The sequence below is a fragment of the Macaca thibetana genome, chromosome 6, assembly GCF_024542745.1.
Source record: "Macaca thibetana thibetana isolate TM-01 chromosome 6, ASM2454274v1, whole genome shotgun sequence".
NCBI lineage: Eukaryota > Metazoa > Chordata > Mammalia > Primates > Cercopithecidae > Macaca > Macaca thibetana.
In genome coordinates, this window is record NC_065583.1 from 49,290,746 (window position 1) to 49,316,623 (window position 25,878).

Below are 25,878 nucleotides of genomic sequence, written 5' to 3' on the forward strand. Positions count from 1 at the left end.
GTGCCAACAAAGAAATGCTTCCTCCTTTTACTCATGGTACAGATGGTATTGAGATGCATTTCATAAGCTTCTTCTACAGTCCTTACTGGATGGAACATCCCTGCCCTTGGTGCTAGTCAACCTGAAAATGCATCCTATTCAGCCTCCCTCCTTCTCTGTTCTCCTCCTTTTGTCCTTTATTCCTGCTCCCTGGAATCCTGTCCCCAAAGCATAAACTGCTTAACTGCACAGAAGCACTTGTCTCAGGCTCTACTTTCAACGGAACCCAAACTACAACATTTGTGCAAGAAGGCTGGCTCAGCCCATAGTCAATTAATAAGGGGGGGGGGGGGGGGGGGGGGGGGGGGGGGGGGGGGGGGGGGTGGGGGGGGGGGGGGTGGGGGTGTGTGAGATGAAGAATTCTAGTTCACAAGAATCAAATCTTAATCTTAATCCCAACCATTGCTAGAATTAACCCAAGCTGATACAGAGAAAAGGCAGGTGACAGTGTGGCACAGGCTCACTAAATTCTAGAAATAAAGATTCTAGGCAGTTGCTGTTATTTAAAAAATCATTTTACTTATTAAAACTTTCTCATTTCCTAAGGCACTTCAGTAGCTTTCACAAAAACATGTTTGTTCTTTTTTAACCAGGTGAAGCATATGCTTTAGGAGTACCATGGTAACATAATCAGCAAAGAGAAGACAATTACACTGAACACAAAATATCTCCCAATAAAGTTACAGGACTAAAGTGAGCTACTCTGAAAGACCGTGAACACAATTTAAATTTCTTTTTTGTAATATCCTCCCATGATTAAGTATCAAAAAAGGAACACACACAATGACACTGTTTTTGGCACTTAGAGAAGTGCTAGAGGCTAGGGCTGGTAAGGCCGTGCACCAGTGGCAGCTGCAGACAATTGCCAGAGTGATTCTGTGTTTTAAAAAAAAAAAAAAGACACAAACCAGCAGGCTAAGGAACCAGCCTTTCCCAAGTGTATTCTGAAGGGCAAATAACTTAAGGAGAAAAGGATACAACAACAAACAAATAAACAATAAAACCCACGTTACAGCTTTGAGAGAAAAGACAAGGTTGCTCATCTCTCTCACCTGATAAACTTCCTTTAAGCCATACATAAGACGCTATAGTAGCAAGGAGGTTTCCACAGCAGTGGAAAACAAGAATAGTAGATTCAATGGTGCATTTATTATGAGCCTGCACAAGCCCAGTGCTTTGATCAGATGTAAACAAGGTACTCAGTCATCATGCTGAGTGGTCTAAGAGCTCACACATCAATGCACTTGCCGGTGATCTGCATCTGCTCATTCTGCTCCATCTTCATTACCTTTCGCTTTCCCTAGCCCTGCGCTCTCTTGCCCTGGGGAAGCAATGATCCAGTTAATGTCCTCTGTAACTGAGAAAAGGTAAGAATCAAACTCCTTGTGCAATTACTTCCTTTTCCTCTAAAGTTCACCATTAGAGGGGAGTGGGAAAAGGGGCAGGGGACTTAGACCTCTAGCCTTATTAGGGGCCTTTTCAAGTAGTCTAAAATTAAAATGTAAATTTAGTGTATGCTTCTCACATTCCTCCAGATCTCACTGGTTCTAGTGAAAAACTTAACTTCTTCGGAGATGCTGAGTCCATCATTGTAATAGGACTTAGATGAAGTTGTCTATAGGTAGCCACAGTGTCCCTAGAGGAAGGTGGTGCTCTAGGACCATATGTAGCCTCTGAGTGTGGGTGCCCATCCATGAGCAAGTCAGACACAGATCAAGAGGATAAACAGCAAAGGCCTTTGTCACTGAAGGACTCGGAGTCTGCACAAGCTGGCCATTTCTGGCAAGACAGTCTTTCCTTTTCGGTTTCTCCCTTACTGGAAGCTATGTTAGAAGGCTGTGCTTTTAAGGATTGTGGGCCTTTCTTGACCATCTTTTAACATCCTTGTGTGACTTGGAGTTTTTCTGTGTTTCATTCTATAAAAACAAGCAAAAATATGTCAGTAACACATTTTAAAAAGATGCCTCCTAGTCTCCAAACAAACAAGAACTGAGGATATCTTCCCTGGGAAGAGAATCCTGCAGCAGATCCTGAAAGGTTTCTTCTAGCCTCTGCACTATCCAGTGCGGCTACTGCCATAGAGATATACATAGTGACATGTCTGCACAGGAAGAGACCAGACAGGATGGGCTATAAGTAAGCACCTTGCGATTTACAACCCTTTAATGGCTAAACTAGTCCATGGTGTCTGTGAGAGGGAGTTTGCGAGTGGCTCTATTGTGAGGGGCGCCTGAGACCTGGCCAGACCCAGACCCAGTGCATCAACACTGAGGGAGGAGGTCTTCTTACCCTTTGACTCTCAGCATCTGGTCAATGGTGTCCGGGAGTGGGGTACCGAAGCTCTCTGGGAGAAACAAGGTGAGGATGGCTGTCAGGATGGTCAGACTTCCCATGAGAATGTAGGGCAGGAAGCGGTCGTAGGCACCTATGGTAAAGCAGACAGAGCCTCAGGCCCAGGGCTGCAGTTAGACTTGGTCTCTCTCTACCCCTTTATGCTCCCAGGACTCTGGAAGGGGATCACCTTCCTTCTTGGTCTCACATCTCCCACAGTCTGAGCAGTCACATTAGAATCTGGCACCTAGACAGGTTTCCGAACCCAGAGCTGGCACAGGCATGCCCAGAGCCCAGCAGTGTTCCACCATGCAGGGGAGGAGTAAAAATGGATGGTTGCAGGAGAAGACTGGGCCATGCTGATTATTTCTATTTCTGGGCCATGCTAATTATTCTTATTTCCCAAGGTTGGGTTTCCAAGGAACCCGAGATACTTGTCCAGGGACGGAAATAACTCTTCCACCTCTGCAGATGTATCCCAGCCCATGTGATCTGCCTTCAGGTTAGGCAGGCTGCTTTGCTTGCTTTGAGATCTACATACCATGTTCACAAAGCACTCTGGGTACTCTCAGGTGGGTGTCACCCTCCCTAAAGAGGTACTGGCTAGGGATGTGCAGGGAAACTACAGGTGCTATGAAGACATAATTCTGAGAAGAGAAAACTGGAGACCTGCTACATAAAATGGCATGGGCTGGATCTTCACACAAGATAAAATCACTCTATAGTGCTCCAGGTTATAATTTTCAGTTCATCAGACCTCTTGTATGGACATCTTTTCCCTCATGTTCCTTTTAAACTCTGATTCCAAGAAATTTCTCCAGCTAAGTACACTGGCTCCCTAAACCACTCTGTAGGTTCTTAGGATAAAGGAATTGTAGTCTCTGATGGAAGGCCTGGAATGGCTAAAACAGAAACAAACCCTCTAATTTTCTCATCAATTTCTAGGTAGTCTATAGGTTGTTATTCATTTCAAAGTGAGGGCCAGTGCACTGGGACAAGAACCCTCCCCGGCCAAAGATCCAGTACTGGATGGAGTCCAGTATGGATGGAGTATGAGCTTGTTTTTCTGTTAATATGTGACCTCCAGCTCACATTCAAGCCGGTTAGTACTTCCATCCCGCTGCTCTAGTGTGCCCTCGGCCCATGGGACTTACCAAGGTAAACGAAGTAGGGAGACAGGATGCTGCCCAGGCGGGATGCTGTGGAGCTGACTCCCACACCCATGTTTCTCACCACCGTGGGATACAGCTCAGCTGTGTACACGTAGACCATGGAAAAGGCAGCCGTGACTCCAAACTTGCCCACCATCACCAGGACTGTAGCCAAATAATACAAGTCTGGAGGAGCAAAGGATAGAGGGTACGAGTAGATACCAACCCATGGCACACAGCTATTGAGAGCAAAACAAACATATTTTCTCCCTGAATTTTTTGGGGAGTCAGTTTCTATCACTTTCTATTGTGGGGGAAGGGGCTATAGCCAAGACTTCCCTCCAAGTTGATTGCTGAAAGGAGGCTGGGGACTGCAGCTATAAGGACATGCGCTTTCCTCAGCCTGGAGACCACCAGAGTAAGCTCCTCAATAGTCCAATTGACCTGCTTCCCAGTCCAGAAGTCATTAAAGACATGTCTGTCAGGGATTAGCTGTCACCCCAGGACCTCACACTGCAGGCACTATGGAATTAACTCATGATGTTTAGATGAATGGAGAATTCAGTTCTAACTCATTTCATGCTTTCCCCCCATTCAGACCTCAAAAAACCCATAGGCCATCAGAATCTCAAGTTGATCTTCTAATCTCTCTGTGCTGTGCTGATGGGAGAGCTTTATGTGACCTAAAGGTCACTCTGAGCTCAGCTGTGAGCCTCTATGTTGGTTCTGGGCTCCTCCTGCCACATCCCATGGGGAGCTGTTACTGTGCAGTGTTCCCAGCCTGATGGGCCCAAAAGTGACCATCAGAGGCTCCCAAATCTACAGGTAGACTGAAGACTCTATAAATTATTGTAAATGGCTACCTCCCACCCATCTATGGGATACCAAGATAGTTTCAGAAATAAACTCCTGCTAAGGGCCTATGAGGCCCTCTCAGTGGTCTAGCCCCTCCCGTTCTCCCTCTTCCTCAAACATGCCAGGCTCATCCCCTGCTCAGGGTCACTGTCTTTGCCATTTCTTCTTCCTAAAATGTTCTCCTAGACTTTTTCAGGGCTTTCTGTCACTTTATATACATTTCAGATGAACTGCCCCCTGTTCAGGGACACTATCTGTGACTATGTAAACGAACTCGGCATTGTTCTTCATTTGTATTCCTAGAAGGTAACACAGTCTGAACTGTATTAAGCATTTTATTTAATTGTTTGTTGTCTTCTCAACTAGGATGTATGTTCCATGAGGGCCTGGGGTTCGGCCTGGCTTGCTTTCTTGTGTATCGTTATCACCGAGCACAGTGCCCAGCCCGTGGTAGGCATGCCAGAGCTATTTGTTGAATAAATAAAGAAGACGGGGCCAGGAAAAAAAGTAACGGGATAGCTCTTTCTTCCCCCTTCTTCTGGAGTGGAAAACAGTATGAGCACATTAACCTGGGTAAAGAGTAAAATTAACCAACAGCCCCAGTGGCTGCTTTTTCCCACTCCCTCAAAGCCCAGGCCGTAAGTGTTCCAGTCTCAGAAGACACTTTCTATTGATTTTTAGGCCAAGAATGTACACATGCAAGGGAGCTGTGATGGGCTTGATTTTATTCTCTTTATTAATTGAGACAGCCTGGTAGAAATAAGACACTCAGAGAAGACCCCAAACCATAGATGCACATGGTCCCTACCTGGGGGTACCAGTTGTACGAAGAGAAGGACACTGCCACCCAGGAAGAGGGCAGTGGCCATGGAATAGCGCCGGGGCAAATATTGCAGCAGCAGCCAGGCCAACACGTATGCTGGGACTTCAACCACCGCTGAAAGGAAGCAGTTCACATAGATGTCCCCATGCAAGTTAGGAGTATCAAGGGAAAGCCCGAAATAGCCCACTGATATGGTCATCCTGAAACAGAGTGCAGAAGAAAGCTGGAAAAGCAGTATCTACATCTCTCCCAACCTGTACAACTTTTACAATGCAATTATTTCAGTAAATTCCAAACCATCTTTAAGCAGAGACTAGTAAACCCTGCACCAGTGCACTCTCAGAGCCTTCCATATAGACAGTGTCCCAGCAAAAAAGCTTGTATAATTCAGATAGATTTACTTCATTGAAAAGAAAAATTCCAACCTGCCTTTCAGCTTTAAAAATCCTAAGCTGAACCTCCTCAAATCCAGCAACTGCAGAAGGAGCTAGAGAATGAGTCAGGAGGCAGACATCAAGTGAGATGTGATAGGATTGTGGGGATAAGATAACAAAAGGAACAATATTAGGTCAAACACTTGGAGAGAGACCCCCACACACTACCTGTGGTGACCAGTCAGGAAGAGGCTGGTCAGAGGCAGCTAACACCAGCCCCATGGTACTTGTGGAGCAGAGAGGTGGCTCCCAACGGAGGGGCCACACTGCCTCTCATCTGTATGCCCCTGACCTGGGCATCCCCAGTAGGCATTCTCTCTGTTTATGACCCACACTTTATGGATTAGACTGCTTTGACTCATCTGCAGGTGGAACACACAGCTGGTACAATAAAAAGAGTATGGGCATGAGTCCCCAGGAAATCCAGAGCAGGGAGGACAGCCTGGGTGAACACAAAAGTAGGTGACTCATCACAGGTTGGCATGTCTGTGGTGCAGGCTACATGCTGCTCCTGTCTTGAGGCCAACTCAGGGAATGGTGAAATGCCTGGAGGGATCCTGGGCCATTCCTTGGAAGCAGATGACTCATAGCACCCCCTCAGTAGGCACAGTGGCTGACTGCCTCAAAGCTGGATGGGACTAGTAATAAGGACTCTGAGATGAAGTCCGCCCTCCTCCCCCATCCTTCTCAACGCTCACCCACCAGGCTCCAGAAGTCGCCTAGAATCCCAGGGTTCGGCCGCTGAGCAAAAGCTAGCCAGGTGCACTTGGACATGTTTCCTCTCCCTGGTAATTCACAAATCCCTTTCTGACACACTTTGTGAAATGCCTCGAGTGGGAACCTGGTGAGGACATCTAGGTTATAGCCCTGACTCCAGGACCGTTTACGGACATCCCAGGAGGAGCACGTCCCACTTCCACATTTCCAGAAAGTAATTGGCAGCCTCTGCAGCCTACAGGACATGGTGTCTTCACTCAGATCCTTCTTAAAAGCCCTACCTGACCCCCTCAGCCACTGTCTGTGACTGGGTAGGAGACAGAAACTAAATGACCCCAAATTGGGCAAGGATTCATTTAAGATCTGGAGAGATTCCCCACAAAAGAGTCCATATTTCCCAAAACAGCCTCCACAATTGTTTTCATTCTCCTTCTCTGAGGTTCCATCCCATGAAGAATTGTGACATGCCCATTTCTTCAATCTAACATAAGACATATCCTTTTAACTCTCTGATGACACAGGCCTTCAATTTTGGTCTGAAGCGTGTCTGTAAACAACAGGCCCAATGGCCACTTCAAGAAGCTTTGGAAGCCTCAGGCAGGTCTCTTTTACATACCACAGCATTATGGACATGATGGTGACCATCCGGATATTCCAGGTTCGAAGCAGATCCAGAATGTTGTGGGACTGCTGCTTCTTGGAACTTAGGTCTTGTAACTGCAGGAACAACATGATATGGGTATGGGAAGATGAGGTGGTCAGCGACTCAGAGCACACAATAACATACTTGAATCCCTGGCGTCTTAGCTGTCTGCATCTCAGAGTCGGGGAGTGTTATGTTTCTAAGAACAGTAAGGATACTGACTGTGTTTAAGGCTGTGAAAACTTCCCTAGGCCTTGTCAGTAACAAATCAGAGTGAATGAAAATGAGGAAAAGTAGGTGACCGGTCCCTCAAGGGTACAGGAATACAGAGGCCCAGGCTGACCGCTTCCTCACTGCACCCCCACATCTTCCTGTCAGTGGCCACATTCCAAGGAGGCCTCTAAGTATTCCTCCCCAAGCCTGGCTCCCTGCCCTCTGGGTCAGAGAGAGAACCTGGGTGTGTGGTTTATTGGTCTGATATTTTTAAAAAGTTAATGTTTCGAGTCCTTATACCATGTAGTTACTGGTCTGCTTCCAGGGAAAAAGAATTCAAATAGAAAAACAGGAAAATTGACCTGAGCTTCACCCAGAGTGACTTCCTACGAAATTCAGCACAGCCAAGGCCATTAATAAACCACACGTCTAAACACACTGATGTTGCTTTCTTAAGCAAACCCAGGTTTGGAGCTTGTTTTTCCAGTTAGAAGTTCAACCAAAGGTCAACTTTGGACTGAAAGGATCCCCTGAAATAGCCTCATTTCCTCAAAGATGCCAGTGGGGCTTATGCATTCACCCAGATTGACCCCTCACTTAAAAACCCCCAAAGCCACCTAACTTAAAAGCCCTCTGCCACACTCCTCCCTGACCTTTGCGCACAGGACCCCTTTCTGGTGCATGCTGACAGTGGCTGCTGGGCCACCACTCACTGGGAAGTCTGCAGGGCTGGCAGTGGCCATTGGCTTCCGCTGTCTACAATAACTGTTCCCTCTTTCCCAAGGCCAACCATGCCTGCCTCTCACACTTCAGCATGGCTGCTTGTGGCTGTTCCCACAGCCAACCCCTCTTCTTCCAGTCAGACCACAGACACATTCCAGAACCACACCAGGCAGCATTTACAGCTTCTAACCTCTCCTCATAGTCACGAGACCGAGGAAAACTGCCTGCTACAGAGATATTAGTAGAGGGAACGGGAAGGAAAATCAAGAACCAGGAACCAGGCAGAGCCAAGAAATGACTCATGGTGTGTGAGAACAGGGTTGCAGGGAGGGTGAGGTAGGGGGAAGAGGTGGACATCAAAAAGGACCTGACTCCAAGATGATATGCAATAATTAACCATTGGAGGGCAGAAAGAGACTAAACACTTTTTTAAAAAATTATTTTTAATGAATAATTGCTAATACTCAAGAGATGAAATACTTCTAACTCCAAATCTATCTGTGCTTTACATTTTACATTCGGGGTTATCTTTGTAAGATGACAAGCCACCTTAGGTATAAGAAACAATGATTTCCCCAAATGCTGACTTTATGAAAGGCCTATTACTCAAAAAGAGTGTTTATTATTAGAAGTAATGGTTAAAATATATGATTGCCTAGAAAGGAAGGAAGTAAAGAGTGAAAATCTAAAACCCGTGGTGAAAAGAGTGAGGCAGCTGTAACCTATTCCTCAACTTCTGAATGTTAACAGGGCCCGCTTGGGGGTGTGGGGGATGGGGTGGTTTGGGGGGCGGGCAGCTGGGGCTTGGGCAGAGAGAGGGCTGGGTTGCTGTGAGCAGGGAGGACTTCAGGGCTGGGTGCTGCTGCCCTCAAATCACAGTCAGTCTGTCCCTCTCACCCGCACCCACGTGGTGCTTACCTCACTTGGGTCAAAGATGGTGGAAGGCACAACAATTCCATTGGCTTTGGCAGCCTTGCGGATGATCACCTCTGCCTCTTCAAATCGTCCCTGAGAGATAAGCCATCGGGGGGACTCAGGGATGAACCTGGCAGTACAAAGTGTGATCTCAGTGAGGCCTCCCTGCCAACAGTAGACCCACAGACCAGGCAGAGCACAGCCATAGGAGGGAATGGGGTTGCAGAACCAGAGCTTGTGGAATGTTTGGTGTTCACAAGCCAGAAGCAAAGAGCTGATCCACACACAGCAATAACCTGGGGTGGATGAGCTTTTGTGTACACCACACTGCACAAAAATGTGAGAGCCTTGCACCCTCTGACAGCAACCCAATGCTGGCTGGCCACCTCCATTTCTGAAGAGCACTGGTGCCACCTGCTGGGCTGAGGAGATGGGTGCAAGATGGGCTCCGGAAGCCGGGCTTCTGTGCATGTCTAGGCCAGCCCAGGCCCTGCTACACTTTCTTCCCTGTCCCTGACACCAACAGAAGCTTCTGCCCTAGCCTCTTAGCTTCTCTTCTCTCCTCACCCTACCCCTGATTTATCCAACACACTTGTCAGATACTCTACCTAAAATAGCATGTTTGGCCAGCTGCAGTGGTTCACTCCTATAATCCAAGCACTTTAGAGGCAGGTGGATCATTTGAGGCTAGGAGTTTGAGACCAGCCTGGCCAACATGGTGAAACCTGTCTCTACAAAAAAATACAAAAAAATGATCCAGGTGTGGTGGCAGGCACCTGTAGTCCCAGCTACTCGGGAGGCTGAGACATGAGAATCGCTTGAACTGGGGAGGCAGAGGTTGCAGTAAGTGGAAATCACGCCACTGCACTCCAGCCTGGGCGACAGACAGAGACTTTGTCTCGAAAAAAAAGAAAGAAAAGAAAAGAAAAAAGAAAAAAAAATTAGCATGCTTATCAAGGTGCTCTATGGATATTATTTTCCATCTTGCTGGGACCAGGTAGCCGCCCCCCACCCTTGGTCATGACTGGGCCCCGTGATGTGTGGCTTACTCTCCCACTATGCCCTGAAATGCTCTCTGCTCCACGTGGGCTGGTGATCTCACCTTCTCCACCTGCAAGGGGTGATTCCCACCTTAGCTCCTCTGCTGTGTTCCCCTCTTGGTCGGGAATGGCCTCTTCTCTGCCTGTTCAACTCCTCTACCTTGGTGGTGCAGAAGGAGCCTGGCTTCCTCCATGTGGCTACCCTGAGGACTCTTGCTTTTGGTGCCAGTGCCTGTGGCATGAGGCTTCAGCAGCACACAGCCAGAACTAGGGCCTACACTGTCCTGCCCTGAGGCTTGGAAACTTCCTCCAGGTCATGCTGGACCCCATCTTCTCATAGCTACTGCTACTTCTCCCTGCACTTGGGGCAACCCAGTACAGGGCTGAGAGCAAGTCTGTTGCCGTCATGGGATTCTGTTTTGCTTTGGCTCTTTGAGTGTGGAGAAAACATTCTGAAATAATTTATAAATCATCTATGCTTCCTGTCTCTAGGAGACAAAATAGGGATTCATGGGTTGTTGCTGCCCTCTAGTGAAGGCCAGACAGAAATCATCCTGCCAGTGGGCACACGGGGCACAGGGTCACACTCACCACCAGAGTGCCACGCATAGCACCCCTGGCATCGTCAGTGCCACCAGCAGTATTCGCCAGTCTCGGATGAAGTAAGCAAACAGTGGGAGCACCATGTAGCCAAATGCATAAAATATGCATACTCCTAACGTAGAGAATATTATACGAACTGACTTGCCAAGAATTTCTGTTCCTGTTCAAAACAAGGGAGGTCGAGTTAGCAGTTTAATTTGGATTACTTCTTTATTAATTTTTTTATAGTATCTGTGTGAATACGCAGATAAGAAAACAGCCAGAACTGTCTCTAAGTTCCTGGTGCTAGGGAGCGGATGGCGTTCTGAACCCCTCCTATCTGACCATCTCCTGGGGCTGCATCCCTGTGGCCTCTCAGGCCCCCTAGCAACAGTTCTATCTTGAAAATTTCACCATGTTCTGAAGCCACATGCTAAAGATGCCATGGTAGGCCCCCTTTAATCCTCACATGAGGAAGAATTTATTAAAAGTGAAGTCATTACTAAGCCAGCACATGCTGGCTTAAGCCTCAAGGAAAGAGAATATTAAATATGAAAAGAAAAAACAATCCTTTCAACAATACAACCCAAGGAACTCAAAGGCCTTATCAGCTAGAGTCAGGTTCCTCCAAACACAGGCTGGCCTGCAGCTTCTCAGTGACAACAGGCTGGCACATTTGAGACAAAGCCCTGCAGTGTGCACTCTGAATTAAAACCCTGAAGGTGACGAAAGCCCATTCCTATCAATTTATTCTTGTCCATAGATATCACCAGCCATAGTGCTCTGCAGATAAGGGCTTCTCTACCTTGGTGAGCTTGCCAGTCACGGCCCCTCCTCCACCAACCATGCCGCCCTCTTTCCTGGGCTGGCTCAGCCCTGTGCAGTGGCAGGCCCTTTTTGTAAATGGAGGATCTCTGGTGAGTCCTAGTAAATTGGCCATCAAGTACTAAGACCATGGAGCCATAGCCCAGAGGCCAGAAAAGAACTGGAAATCAGAAGTCAGGCCATTGTGCTACTGGGGACCCCAGGCTGGTCACATGTCTGGCTCAGTTTCCCTGCCTGTAAGTACGGTTCACCAGGAAGCTCTGGCTGGTTTTGTTAAAAACCCTGTCCCCCTTGTGGGACATCACAGCTGTCTCCAGAAAGGTGGGTGATGGGATGATGGTGAAATACAGGATCAAGTACTCAACTCCAACCTGATGGCCATACCCAGGACAAATGCTGCCACATAGTTGGAGATCTGGCCCATGCCTACAAGGACAAACAGCATGACAAACATCTCAAAGTTTTTTGAGAAGATCTGCAGGAAGCTGAAGCCTGTCTGCATGCCCATGGTCACGAACAGCACATTCTTCCGGCCAAACCTGGGAAGAAAAGGAGAGTGACAGAGAACCAGCTGGAAAAGGGCAGCAGGAATGGGCTCCACCAAGTGGGGCTTTCCCAAGATCCACCCAGAGAGCAGGTGTGAACAGTGTTGCCAGGATACCGGCTGCCAGGGACAGTCTCGGTCTCATGGTGCTCATGCTGTTTCTCTCCCTCCCCACTCCCCAGGACAAATGTATAGCCTGGGCACCAGGGTTGCCTAAAAAGCAATACTACAATTATGATAATGATTGCAAGAGACTGAAACACATCAATTATTTAATCCATACATTCATAATGATATTATTTTTAAAAAAAGAATCTGCCAACTTTGGAGAATGACAGAGAAACAATTCATTATAAATGAAAACTGGCAAATAAGGAGAAAGAAGCATTTGTCCTGATTTTACTTTGTAAACTATGTGAACAGCAACCAATAATAGATAAGAGGTAGCATCATGTATAAAAGTATTCTAACTTTTAAATGAAAAGGTAATAAAATTAGACTAATACCATGTATAGCCCCCAACGGATTAATAGATATATGCATTATATACTAATGACTGTTAACGTCATGAAGAGACAGTCGGGCATTGCATGCTTCCTATGGTCTTGCCAAAAGGACTGAACCTGAATCAGAACCTGAATCTCAAGTCTCTGGATCCAGCTGGCAATTTTGAGGAAATGCAGAGCATAGAGGAATGTGCTGAACTGCATCCTGAGTGTACCATCAACAAAATCCAAACTGCGAAATTCTATAGGTGGAACAGCTCAGTTTCATAGATAATCAGTAAGGCATAGAAGGGGATAGAAGGAGAATCCATGGATTAAGTAGACTAAAAGATATCAAATATGTTAAGTGGGCAACACTAAACTTGTGTCAAGATGCATATTTCGATAATAAAACTAAAAAAAACTCACAAGGAAGTGATTATTACAGGAGTCAGGCTAGCGGTTACTTAATGAGAGAGAGAAGATGCTGTAATTGGGATGGGGCACATGGACAGGGCTTCTTAGTGGACAGCAAAGTTCTACTGCTTGACTTGGAAGTGGTCATAAGGTTATTTCTCTGAAAAAATTCATTAAGCTGCATATTTTTTCTGTGTGGTTTTCTGTATCCGTGCTCATTTTTAAAAGTTTTTAAAGTTGGGTTTATTTTGGTTTGTTTTAAAGAGAGTGCCACAAAGAAGGAAAAAGTCAAGCTAGTGGGAAGCACTGGATTCAGTTTGAGTCTGGCCAGTACTGGCTGACACCCACTTTCATTCAATGTTTATTGAGCATCCATTATAGAGGGCACTTTGGATATCAATAAATAAAAAAGATGCTGTTTCTGCCCTTAAGGAGTGTCATAGTATAACTGGTGAAACATACATTAACCACATTTTAATCTAACACCACCCTTCTGAATATACAATTATACACCAAGTCAAGTGCATTGAAGGACTGGAATGCAGGTTCATGAGAGGCACAAGGAAGTAAGTTACCCTGGACTGGGGGTAAGGGTCGGGGAACTGGACATTCAGGGAGGGTCTCCTTGATCATGGGGCACTGAGATGGGAAAAAGTAGTTGACAATGGGGGATTTAAGGTGTAGGGACCAAGCTCTCAATGATATTCACAGCATAGTGGGGAAGACCAACATTAATCCTATAGTAACAGTTTTTTTCCCCCAATTTCTGGTAGACGTTATAGAGGAAAGTCACAAGGAACTAGGGATGCTAAATTAGCTGGCATGGTTAAAGAAGGCCACAGGGGGTGAGTTGGGGTGTGTGGGGAATGCTTCAGACTCTGAGAAGACCACACACCCCCGTGGCTGGAGGGGGCATGGTGAACATGAGGAGCCAGTGTGGTTGGCATCAGGCATGCAATTCAAGACTACAGTGGTGGCTAGGAGGCAAACTGCACAAGGTCTTGCAACTGTGTGGAAGAGTTTGGTGTTTCTCCTCAATGTAAGAGTTTTTTTCTGTTGTTTTTTTTCCCATCACTTTGGGGTACTACTGGCATATAATGAGTAGAGGCCAGGTATGTTGTTAAATATTCTAAAATGCCCAACAACAAAATTATTTGGCTCAAAATGTTAATAGGGTCGAGAAACCCTCGCCTGGAAGTAGACTCCACTTTCCCCTGCATTGTTTTTTTAATAAGAGTGTTCTATATGCCAACCAAGGGGTGGTTCCTAACCACAAGGCAGGCTGGTATAATCTCTATGCCCTTTCCCTTCCTAAGAGCTCCCTGGGATGGTAGGGAAGAGACAGATCCAGAGAACCTTTTACATAGCACCAGTCCTTGGCAGTTCAGGGTTGGGATCAGAAATGTTTGCTTTTAAAGTCTGTCAACAAAATGGCAAACACACACATACCTGGAAACAGGACACAGCAGTCTACTTCTTCCCAGGGTTGCGCATCTCTTACAAGTCACACGCATAAAGATGACTCAGTAGTGTCACATAAAGGGCTTTGATAACCCAGGAGTATTTTAATTGCTCTTGAATTTCAGACGTATTCATATGCCAGAAAGATGGTGAAACCTTTATGCTATATAAAAAGTTACATTGACGTCCTAGACGAGTTAGGGCATGAATTGATTGCTTTCAGGTAATCTATTTAGCTTAGGTTTTAGAACTGGTTTACTCAGAAATAACGCACTCAGAAGCTGTCCATCCCACAGGGCACTGGGCCTTCCAAGGGGGCACAGACAGGCCTGAGGCAGGGCATTGGGAGTTGAAGGCAGGGGCTGCAGGCAGAACAGTCATACTTTTAGCCACTTAGGGTGTATTTCATTTACTAGACTTAAATGATCCTACTTTAATGAAAGTTCTGTTGCCAGAATATTTAGAAAGGTTTGAAAAACACTATATTAGCCCTTCTGTAGACTAAAGTGGTCCTAAGCACACTCAAGAATTTTGTTTCCAGTTTCCCTGGGAATAGACCTTTTGGAACTTAAATGCTTTCCTCAGGTAATCATTGTGTTACATGGTGAGCAGGTTCTTAAGCTGACCCATGACACAGTTGACCCAGAAAAATACATTGCATTTCTACTCTGAACTTGGGCACTCTCTTTTTCACATCAAGGGCATTCCTCTGAGCCTTAGCTGTCACTTAGCTCCGTGAGAAGGAATCTCCCATGTCCACTCGGGAGGCCTCTAAGCAAAGCACAATCCTCCCCCAGTTCCCCTCTACCCTCCCCACTCCCCTCTCCCCAGGCAACCTCATCCCCATCTGGGGCTCTGCTGAGGGTTCTATACGCTGACAATTCCTACATGTGTTTCTGCAGCCAAAACGTCTCATGCAGTACCATATCCACACAGCCAGCTGCACACTCTACTTCTCCACTTAGGGGTCTCATAGTCACCCCAAATTTAGTGCACACAAATTGAACTCAATATCTATGAACGTGGTCCTTTTCCAGTGTTCTGTGTCTTAGAGAAGTATACATTCATCCAGTTACCCAGGCCAGAAAGCTTTCTTCCCTCAATTACGACATCCAGCCCATCGGCAAGTCCTGTTGATTTTACCTCTTATCACTTCCCTCCATTTCAACCACCATCATACTAGCCCATGCCACCATCATCTCTGGCATGAACTACTGTGACAACCTTTTAATTGGTCTCTCTGCAACACCTTTTGCTTCCCTTCAATTCTTTCCCCACAAGGTTGTCAAAGCATCTTTAAAAAAAAAAAAGTACAAATCTGATTGTCACACTATTGCTTTAAAAAGTCTCAGTAGCCCACTCCTGCTCTGTGGCTGAAGCCCAAAGTCCTAACTGTGATCCATTAAGCCCTGATTGCTCATCTGCTCAGGGCTCTGCATGCCTCTCCCCTTCATCTTAACACCACTCTCCGCACCTCTACCGTACGGACTTTGTCCTGCTGCCATGCCTCTTCCTGAGCCCCTGCTTTAGTACATGCTGTTCTCCCTGCCTGGATGTTCTTTCTCCTCTCTACCCCTCAGCTGGCTACTTTTGACTCATCTTTCAACTCTCAGCTCATGCTTCACCTTCTCAGGGATGCCGCCCCTGACCTCCTCTGTTAGACACTCCTGTGGCACCCTGCACTTACTTCTCTTTATCACTTACCATGACCAGGGACAACAACAACTTCCTCACTTGGTTGTTTAATACATTCCACCTTGCTAGAAAGCAAGTTCTAGGACAGGAGGGACCTAGAACAGTAGTCCATACAAAATAGAGGAGCGAGATTATCTGGGTCCAAATCCTAACTCTGCCACTTACCAGCTGTGAAATCTTGGGCAAGTTTTTTAATCCCTCTGTTTCACTTTCTCCATCTGTAAACTAGGAATAATAAACAGGTTAGCCTGTTTTTTAAAAAAATATCTGGCTGGGCAGGTGCAGTGGCTCACGCCTGTAATCCCAGCACTTTGGGAGGCCAAAGCGGGCGGATCACCTGAGTTCGGGAGTTCGAGACTAGCCTGACCAAAATGGAGAAACCCCGTCTCTATTAAAAATACAAAATTAGCTGGGCGTGGTGGTACATGCCTGTAATCCCAGCAACTTGGGAGGCTGAGGCAGGAGAATCTCTTGAACTCAGGAGGCAGAGGTTGCGGTGAGCCGAGATCGTACCATTGCACTCCAGCCTGGGCAACAAGAGGAAACTCTATTTCCAACAACAACAACAACAACAACAACAAAATATCTGGCCGGGCATGGTGTCTCACACCTGTAATCCTAGCACTTTGGGAGGTTATGGAGGGAGGATTGCTTGAGGCCAGGAATTAAAAACCAGGGAAGATGCTGGGACTCCTTTCTACCGGGTAACCCACCAATCTGTGGGGTGTTCTCACATGTGCCATGTGGCCAAGGATTTGCTGAAGGTTGCTACTCTCTTCACAGTCTTCTGTGACAGACCCTGAAGCTCCAGGGAAAGAAGACACAACATAATGGACCCCTGTGAGAACTTCATGAAAGCTACGGACCTCTCTCCAAAAAAATGCTCACATGTAGTCTCTAACATTGTGCATATAATTTCGAGGGGTTTGGGATTCTCTAAGCCATTAATGTTTCCTTGAGTTAAAAGCTTTAGAATTACACAAATAACCTGCTTATGAGAAATGGATCAAAACAGTATTCTCCCTCCTGTCATAAAGTAAATGCCAAAATCACAGGCCACTTAGCTAAGGGGCATCAGCCTTGTGGACATAAGAGTTCTGCTTGTCATACCACTAGTGGCTGGTGAGAGCTCCTCTCACTCTGCAGACAGAATGCTGGTCTTCTTAGGACAACAGAGGCAGACACTGTGGCACCACTACAGATCTACAATCCAGCACATGTGCATGTGTGCATGAAGTCAACTTCTCCCATGCTCAGGGGCATGACAGAGTCACGGTGACCCAGGGGAAGCAAGCCAGGTTACTGCAGAAGTGAATCATGGCATATTACCTAGTCAACCGGATCAGACACACTCGGCTTACATAGCTCAGATTTCTTTACTTAGCAAGAATTATGGAGTCAGATTTGTTGGCTCTTTTTACTAGGCATGGAGTCTATACCATAGACATAGCTTCCTCTTCTTTAAAATACAGGGCCCTGGGCTGAAGGAATACTACCAACTGAAATCAAGGGCCAGGCACACACTTCTCACTCAGTGCTGAGGTCCCCTGCTGCTGTAGGAGACAGACACCTTACCTGTCTGACAGCTGCCCTGAAACGAAGGAGCCCAACAGCACACCCACGAAGAACAAGGAGATCGTGAGTGGGGCCTTCCAGTCGTCCTCACACACCAGGTTCCACTGCAAGATGAACAAAGGGGTGTATCATTCCCTTCTTTTTAAAAGGTTTTTAAAGCAAAGGCATCCTGGAAAATGAAGTCAGAACATCCTGCATCCCTGCACGCTCTGAGTGTGAACTCATTTAGTCAGGTGATGGCTCACCTGGGCAGGAAGGCAGAGAGCAGGCTTCCTCCCCATCCTGTTTTTCATAGCATTGTGGGCCCCACTGTCTTGCTTCCATTTTGAGGACAGACAGGCAGAGAGTAAGTGTTCTATCAACATGCTGACCCTGAAGAATGCAAGGCCTCTTACGCTTGCTCCTAAAAATCTGAGCAGAGCCCAGGGCTGTTTCCTCGCTTAGTGGGGTTCAGGCCATTGGCATGAACGTCACTGGAGTGGTTCTGGAAGCAGGGCTCTGGGGTTCTACAGGCCAAAGCATCCAGCAAGAAACTAAGGCCAGGGCACAGAGTGTGCCATCTGGACCTGTTCTGCTCAGGTTCCCACCCTGGGCCAACGACCCCCGGGTCCTTCTTGTGACCTTTAGAGCTGGAATCCCTGATGCTGCACACCAACTATACTAGGCTCAATTACAGCTGAAAGCTCTGAGCTTGGAGGTAAGAAACTGGGTTTTAGCTCCCACTCTACTATTAACTCTTCCAACTTCAGATAAGCATCACCCCATGCTATGCCTTGATTTCCCCATTTGTAAAACAGGGATTGGGGTAAGGAACAGGCTGCACCTCTTGAGTTTCCAGCATCCAATGCGTGGTTCCATCTACAGTTACCATGAACAGAAAAAGAGGTCTGAAGACATGGGGAAGCAGTCAGACACTCGGATCGGGCTGCGCCTGCCTAACCAGGAAGAAAGCCCAAACAGGATACTTCGTGGTTCACAGAAAAACGAAAAATGTTTTTCAGACAGAGAGATGGTGCTCAGTAGTAACCTTTGCAGACTTCTCACATGAGCAGCCACCCTCCTAAGAACTCAGACCCTTGCCTCCCTGGCGCCAGGCCGCTGGCCTGCCCTCCACGGAGCCTGCTGGCTCCTCACCAACAACGCAGGCAAGGGGACATGCGGCTCCCTAGAACAAAGCATCTCTTCCGGGCCAGTGACAGGGAAAAACAAGCCTACTTCTCCATGCCTCCGGACACCTCTCAGAGGGGTTGGCAGGCAAGACTCAGGCTGGACATGGAGAACCCCCACAGCAGCACGCTGCTGGCTCTCCGCTTCGGAATAAGCATGAACCTGGATGGGCTGGGAGTAGGGTGGCAATCCCCAACCCAGGGAAGAATTGGAGCATCCAACCCTTAATCAGGAGGCAGCCCAGACTAGCAGGAGTCAAGAACATGGGAGCACCACAGCCTGAGTGCCCAGGCTGCCACAGCCTCTAACCTCCACAGGCCAGCACCCACAGGCCATCTCTCTGGTAGGTGGGTGAGTATCCCTGCAGTGGCCCCCATTCACACATGGCTGCTAAATCTAGGACTGGGAGTGGACGGAGAGACAAAGTTGAGGGAATTGATGACAGGGTGCAGCCTCTGTGTGTGAGGCCAAGTTTCAGGGGCCAGGTCCTGGCTCCTGCCACTCTTGAGTATGATGGGCTCTATTTCCCAGCTAGCATGTCTTTTATAGTAGAAAAGATGAAAACACAAACAAAGGGTCAGCAGTGGTTTCTCAACAGGACTATCATGAGGTGAGGGTTGGGGACCCATATGGCTGAGCTAGACTAGCAATCCACATGGGCTTCTGTAGTGAGTTCTGGAGTTGCAGACCCCAGGACAGGTCTCCCAATATCAGGCTTCTAAGGACTCCTGGGCTGGCAAGGTTGGGTGCGACCTAAATACAGGTCAATCTCTGCAGGGGACAGGGTGACTGTAGTGCTCATTTTGAGATAGGCCCCAGAGCATCTCTCAGGCTCCCTTAGCCCCACCCTCTCCACTTGGTCCAGCCTGTTCTTAGCCTAGTCAGGTGTGTAACTCCTTGGTTAACTCTGCCATCCACCCAATGACAGCCCTTGACAACTCTCTGGGCCTGGCTTTGGGCCCTCCAAAAGCAAATATGCATTAACACTTCTTTCCTACTGGCCACTGGGGGTCTGTAAGCAGGATCAGGAAAGGCACTCGGTCTCAAAACTGAACACAAGGGCAAACATAGATTGGGTCCCAGCCTGCCAATCCGTCCACATACCTGTCAACCACCAGATGGACTGCAGTGGGTTCCAGGACTTGGCCAGAATCCCCCTTAGAAGAGGTGGGTGAGAAGCACATAGAGTCCAGGCTAAGTACCCCCTGCTTAAAGTGTTTACAAAGGAGTCTAGCATTCCTTAGCTCCTGGTTCCCCAGCTGTGATTAAAGCCGCTATAGACCAGCTTATTGATGCCTCCACCTGGTACATGGGATGGGCTGTACTGGCTGATGATCACAGGTAACAATGTTAAAATGGAATGTGTAGGTTTAAGATTTGGGTCATGAGCCTAACGCTGTCACCCTTCAGCTAGCTGAGCTATGAAAGCAGGCCCAACCTGAAAACAATCTGGGAGCAACTCTGGCAAAGGGCCTAGACTTGCCCCCCTTCCTGAGGAGAAATGCACCTTTCTAGTGGTGATGGTTTCAAGGGTGTAGAGATACATGTAGGTCAAATTGCATGCTTTAGCTACATGCAGTTTTTATGTCATTTATACCTTAATAAAGCTGTTAAACATTTTTAAAAAGAGGGAGAATTGTGTCTCCTGTACCTCATACATAATTGGCATTGCTTTTCAGTTATGAGAAGTAGAGAGATGACATAGTTCCCTGGGACTGAATGTTCTTACCTGTGAATTGGCAGGAAAGGAAAAAAAAGATAGGGTGTGTGCCCCTAAGGCAGAAGTTCTTCCCTGAGGGGATGTACCTAGCCTGACCATATCAACAGTGAGACATGCGGCTAGGCACCGCGTTACTGACTGCCATGTATTCCTATATTCCTACACACGTTTTGTCCTGCCTCCTGCTGCAATTAATGATGCAAATAATCCTTGCCCCAGCGTTGTCAGAGCAAAGAGAAAAGGTATTTGCTATCTTTGCTATCACATCCTCTACAACTCCTGGCAGTGCCCCCTTTATAGAGGAGAGGCTCAGGAGCTCTTTGGTACATAGGTGAGTGAATGAATGGATAAATAAAAAGGTATCAACCTTCAACGTCTTGGTATACTTTAGTTCTTGCTTAGCTGCCCAAAGTCGAGATGAACCCTGAACTTCTGAACTTCAATCTCCAGAATACCTTTTTTTTCTTTTGAAACAGAGTCTTGCTCTGTTGCCCAGGCTGGAGTGCAGTGGCACAATCTCGGCTTACTGCAACCTCCACCTCCTGGGTTCAAGTGATTCTCATGCCTCAGCCTCCTGAGTGGCTGGGACTACAGGCATGCACCACCAGCCTGGCTAAGCTTTGTATTTTTAGTAGAGATGGGGTTTTGCCATGTTGACCAGGCTGGTCTTGAACTCTGACCTCAGGTTATCCACCCACTTTAGTGCTGGGATTAAAGGCAAGAGCCACCACACCTGGAACTTTTTTTTTTTTTTCTGGCTGACCCCCTGCTTTGTGTCAACTGTCAGAACTTTGACCCAGGATGACAGGTCTCAGCTAGCTAGAGAGTGGCTCAATCTGACCAATCATGGCCAGAAGTGTCTACTATGTGTGTGCATAGTGGGCCACGGGACCCCACAGGTGGCTTCTCTGCCTTGCTGTATAGCTGCAAAAGCCTGGATGAGGGTCTGTGTGTTCCCTGAGTGAGAGAAATCAGCAAAGGTGTAGCAGTGAGGCTCAAGCTCCAGGTCTCTCGGGTCTCTGCTGCCCAGAGCCAGCCCCAGCCCCAGTTCCCAGGTTGCTCTGGCTTTTCCTCCAGGCAGCTTTGGGAATAACAGTGAGGGCTCTCCCATCTTCTATGACTATTTATCTCTACATGACATAAGGCTGATAGAAAAGTTAGTCCAGGACAATAGGGAGGGAGTGGGAGTCCCACCCAGGACTGGGCTGAGGGCTTCTCAGAAGCAGACAGGTGAAGAGCAAGGCGATGCAGAGCAGCTTGGAAGTTTCTTTTCTTTTCTTTTTTTTTTTGAGACGGGGTCTTGCTCTTGTCGCCCAGGCTGGTATGCAACGGCGCGATCTTGGCTCACTGCAACCTCCGCTTCCCAGGTTCAAGCAATTCTCCTGCCTCAGTCTCCCTCCCAAGTAGCTGGGATTACAGGCACCTGCCACCATGTGGGGCTAATTTTTGTATTTTTAGTTTCACCATGTTGGCCAGGCTAGTCTCTAACTCCTGACCTTGTGATCCGCCTGCCTCAGCCTCCCAAAGTGCTGGGTTTACAGGCATGAGCCACCACACCTGGCCAGATGTTTCTCAAGGAACCTGTCTGTCCACAGGCTGGACAGAGCTATGGTGAAACCAAAGAACAGGCAGCCCAGGCAATCTCAGAAACCACCCAGGTTCCCAGCAGATGTGGCAGTCCATGGCCAAGAAGCACTGCATGATGGGTTGGCTAATTCCCCTGTACCCCAGGGATGACTAAGGGCCCAAGGAGTGGCCAGCCTAGAACCACGTGGACCACCAAACAATTCCTGAAACATGGGGGCATAAAACTCTTTCACCTTATAAAATCATTTTTATTTATTAATATTATTATTATTCTTTTGAGATGGAGTCTCGCTCTGTCACCCAGGCTAGAGTGCAGTGGCTCGATCTTGGTTCACTGCATCATCCGTCTCCCGGGTTCAAGCGATTCTCCTGCTTCAGCCTCCCAAGTAGCTGTGATTACAGGTGCGTGCCACCACACCCAGCTAATTTTTGTATTTTTAGTATAGATGGAGTTTCACCATGTTGGCCAGGCTGGTCTTGAACTCTTGATCTCAAGTGATCTGCTGCCTTGGCTTCCCAAAGTGCTGGGATTACAGGCGTGAGCCACCACACCCTGCCAATATTTATTTATTTGTTAATTACTGGCAGATTCCCTCTGCCAATTCCAACACCTCATTCCACATCCATGTGGCGTCAAAGCCCCAGTCAGTGGGCAGGGGGAGTCACCTTTCCTTTAAAAAATTCCAGTCAATCTTTTTCAGCCACCCTCAAGTTTCCCTTCTAAGAACTGAACTATTTTTCTTTAGTTCTGAAATTTTAGAGATGATTTCTTAAATTATTCATTAACCCATTCAATAAAAATTTTCCTGAGAACCTCCCTCTGCATCCAGAATTGTGTCAGAAATTGAGGAAGATGCAAAGATCTAAATCCACCACAAAGTTTGGTACTACATGTATGTACTTTAACTTGAACAAAGAAAAAAAATCCAAACAAGACACCCGAGGTTGCAGTCTTCAGTGGAAAACATATGACTAGTAATGCAATACCAGTGTACTTACAAATGTATGATTTGGGGCAGAGGGCAGGCTTAGAGACATTTAGCAGGCACGGGACTAGATGCAGTGGTCAGCAGGGCAGGTTTGGGTTGAAAGACAACAGGCCATAGAAAAAGCCATTAGAATGTTGATGCAGCAACTTCCAGCAGTAGCCGTTCACCTGGGAATAAGTAGCTCTGAACTTCAAGTCAAGCATTCCAGTAGCCCAAAACAAAGATCTAAGCATTAATCTGGCCTCCCTACAAAGACTGACAACATATAAGTAGGTGAAAGGGCACACAACTGCTTTGAAACTGCTAAGACAGCTAAATAAATAGTCTAAATATTAAAAAAACAAAAGGCTGACACTGGCAGCAAGATAAGGTCAGACCCCCTGGCACGGCTGGCCTTTGGGAGTTCATCAATGCCACCACCACTCAGCCCAATGTGGGATGGGAGCAGCAAAGCAGGAACAAATGACTAGAGTAAGCCAGGGTCCCTCAGGGGTCAATGTAAAACCCCAAGAGATGCCATGAGCTTCTTCTCACTTCACCACCTCCCTCTTCTTTAGGCAGCCCCAAGTAGAACTTGTAGGGATTCCTGTGTCATGTTCCCCTCTGTGGCCTCTGCCTGCAACCTCAGGGACAGCCTCTGCTTTCATAGTACTCACTGGCTTCCAGGAAGGTAACAGACCCACCCGTGAGGCGAGGACCCAGGATTTGTGGCAACTGAAGGTTCCAATTCCCTGTGGATTCATAGGCCAGAAAGCATAGTTGGCTACCTCCAGGGAGTGTCTCTTTCATCAAGTCACGATGCCTCTGGACACTGCAGCTATGTCACTAGCTAAGAAATCCCAGTGGGGCTCAGGTCACACTCCCACTACATACATGTGGAGAAAGCAGGTCCAGGTGCTGGGGACATCAAATTTCCAAACATAGAAAAAACACACACGTGCACACACACTTGAGTCTCTAGGGGTAGCTCTCAGACTCCCTTGAAGAGTGATGACGCCAAGAAGCAATACAGTTGGGACCTCCAGAGCCCCTGTAAGCCCTTCCGAGGCTCCAGGAGGAAGGCTCAGCACCAACATCCAGCAGGGCTTGAAGCCATGCCAGGGCCTGTGGCACTCTCCCTCTCTGTGAACTCTGCCTTCCTGCTGGGTGGTTTCTTGCCGTTGCATTGGGGCCTTCAGCTCACTATTACGCTGAGCTGAATGCCCTAGGCTCACTGAGAGGCCTCCTCCTCCGGGAAGCCTTCTCTAACCTGCGAATTCGTCATTAGCACATTTTAGTGAGCCTGTCTATCAATGAGGGCTATTCACTGGCTACTTACTCAATGCTGCTGAAACTTCAGGGAGCTAGAGTGCCAGTGTCTGAAAAAGACACAAAACATATCCATCATTAACACCATGTTCCTACATCCAGCTCCAACAACTGCTCCAACAGGTTCAGAGGGGACAGACAAAACCACCCAGAGGGAAAATTCAAGGAGCTGAGAAATGAGAAAGGTTCCCCCACACCCTATGACCTAAAGTTGTATGTTTTAACTAAATCTGGCCAACAGCCTTACCTCATAATACCTTAGAAAACATTCCAGGTCAACAAGTCACCCTGAACAGATCTTCACATGAATGGATCTTAAAGACTGACAACTGACAGCCTGGTGCGGTGGCTCACACCTGTAATCCCAGCACTTTGGGAGGCAGAAGCAGGTGGATCACGAGGTCAAGAGATCGAGACCATTCTGGCCAACACGGTGAAACCCCGTCTCTACTAAAAATACAAAAATTAGCTGGGCGTCGTGGCTCACAGCTACTCGGAGGCTAAGGCAGGAGAATCACTTGAACCCGGGAGGCAAAGGTTGCAGTAAGCCGAGAACGCACGACTGCACTCCAGCCTGATGACAGAGGGAGACTCTGTCTCAAAAAAACAAAAAACAAAAAACAAAACAAAACAAAACAAAAAACTGACAACTGACCACGGGAAAAGTCAAAGGATTACTTACAGGGCATGACCAGATTGTTATTCTGGGTTGTAGACGGTAGGGGAAGGAGTAACTAGGGGAAAAAGGGAAGAGGCAGTTGTACACACATGCTTTATTTAACTTGAAAAGTTCAGGAAAGATAAGTATTTCCTCTCTTCTAAAAAGAAGCCAAGAGACTAGAGGAAAAACGGGACAGCCCCTGGCCCAAGCCCTGGCTCTGCTACTCACCACCCGCAACCCCAACTAGAGGAAGTCTTGGACACTCAGGGCCATAGAGTATCGCCCAAGGACCGCCAGGACCTTCCTGGTACCCTCGCAAAGTGGCCATCAGGATGGGAGACCACACTGACAACCTCTCGCAGGGAGGAGCACACTCTGGCTGGAGGTCACCTTGTGAAGTGTTCCCAAGCCACCTGGCTGGAGGGTCTCCATCGCTAGGGTGTTGACTGTTGGGGGAGGGGGAGTGACAGCGTCCAGCGCGCATCTGGGAGACAGGAGCTCGGGTTCAAGGACCGCGACAGTCTCCTCCGCGCCCCAGTCTCAGCCCCAGCAGAGGCCGGCACCCACCTCGGTCACAATGGTGGACAGATAGACGTCCCGGCTGAACTCCCAGCCATCCAGGCAGCTCTCCAGCTCCAGTTGCCCCAGGTCCACGTCGCGCCCCGGCTCCAGCCCGAGCGCCGAGAAGTTGGCGATGGTGGCGAGCCGGTAGCGGCGGCAGCTGTGGGGCACCTCGCGGCCGTCCCGCAGCCGCAGTGGGACACTGTGGTTGCGCCAGGCGCTGCTTAGGTTCGCGGCGTCCGGCACCCGGCAGCGGTGCTCCGGGGTCGCTATCAGGAACACGGAGGACAGGCCGGTGAAGCCATTAGGGATGATGCTGGCGCTGAGCAGGAAGAAGATGAGGCGCTGGAAAGGCCCCCACTCGCCCAGGAAGGCGGTCACCTCGTCGTAGTCCCGCATGCCGCCCTCAGAGGCCCA

At 47.9% G+C, this 25,878-nt stretch overlaps 2 protein-coding genes across 3 annotated transcripts in view; both read right to left on the reverse strand.

Moving 5' to 3' along the window:
• Positions 1–25,878, reverse strand: part of LOC126956020 (uncharacterized) — a 297,028-nt gene that overhangs the window by 149,202 nt on the left and 121,948 nt on the right. The gene's annotated exons all lie outside the window — the stretch shown is intronic.
• Positions 540–25,864, reverse strand: SLC22A5 (solute carrier family 22 member 5). Of its 2 annotated transcripts, XM_050792806.1 has the most exons (11): positions 25,468–25,864; positions 17,714–17,785; positions 17,469–17,572; positions 11,676–11,830; positions 10,476–10,647; positions 8,848–8,974; positions 6,967–7,067; positions 5,185–5,399; positions 3,525–3,707; positions 2,329–2,464; positions 540–1,955 (listed from the first exon to the last, which is right to left on the reverse strand). In XM_050792806.1, exons 1-11 carry the CDS (start codon positions 25,858–25,860, stop codon positions 1,868–1,870), a joined length of 1,746 nt encoding a protein of 581 aa, XP_050648763.1. In that variant the 5' UTR covers positions 25,861–25,864; the 3' UTR covers positions 540–1,867. The 2 variants fall into 2 exon arrangements, with proteins under 2 accessions (XP_050648763.1, XP_050648762.1); XM_050792805.1 differs by lacking the exon at positions 17,714–17,785.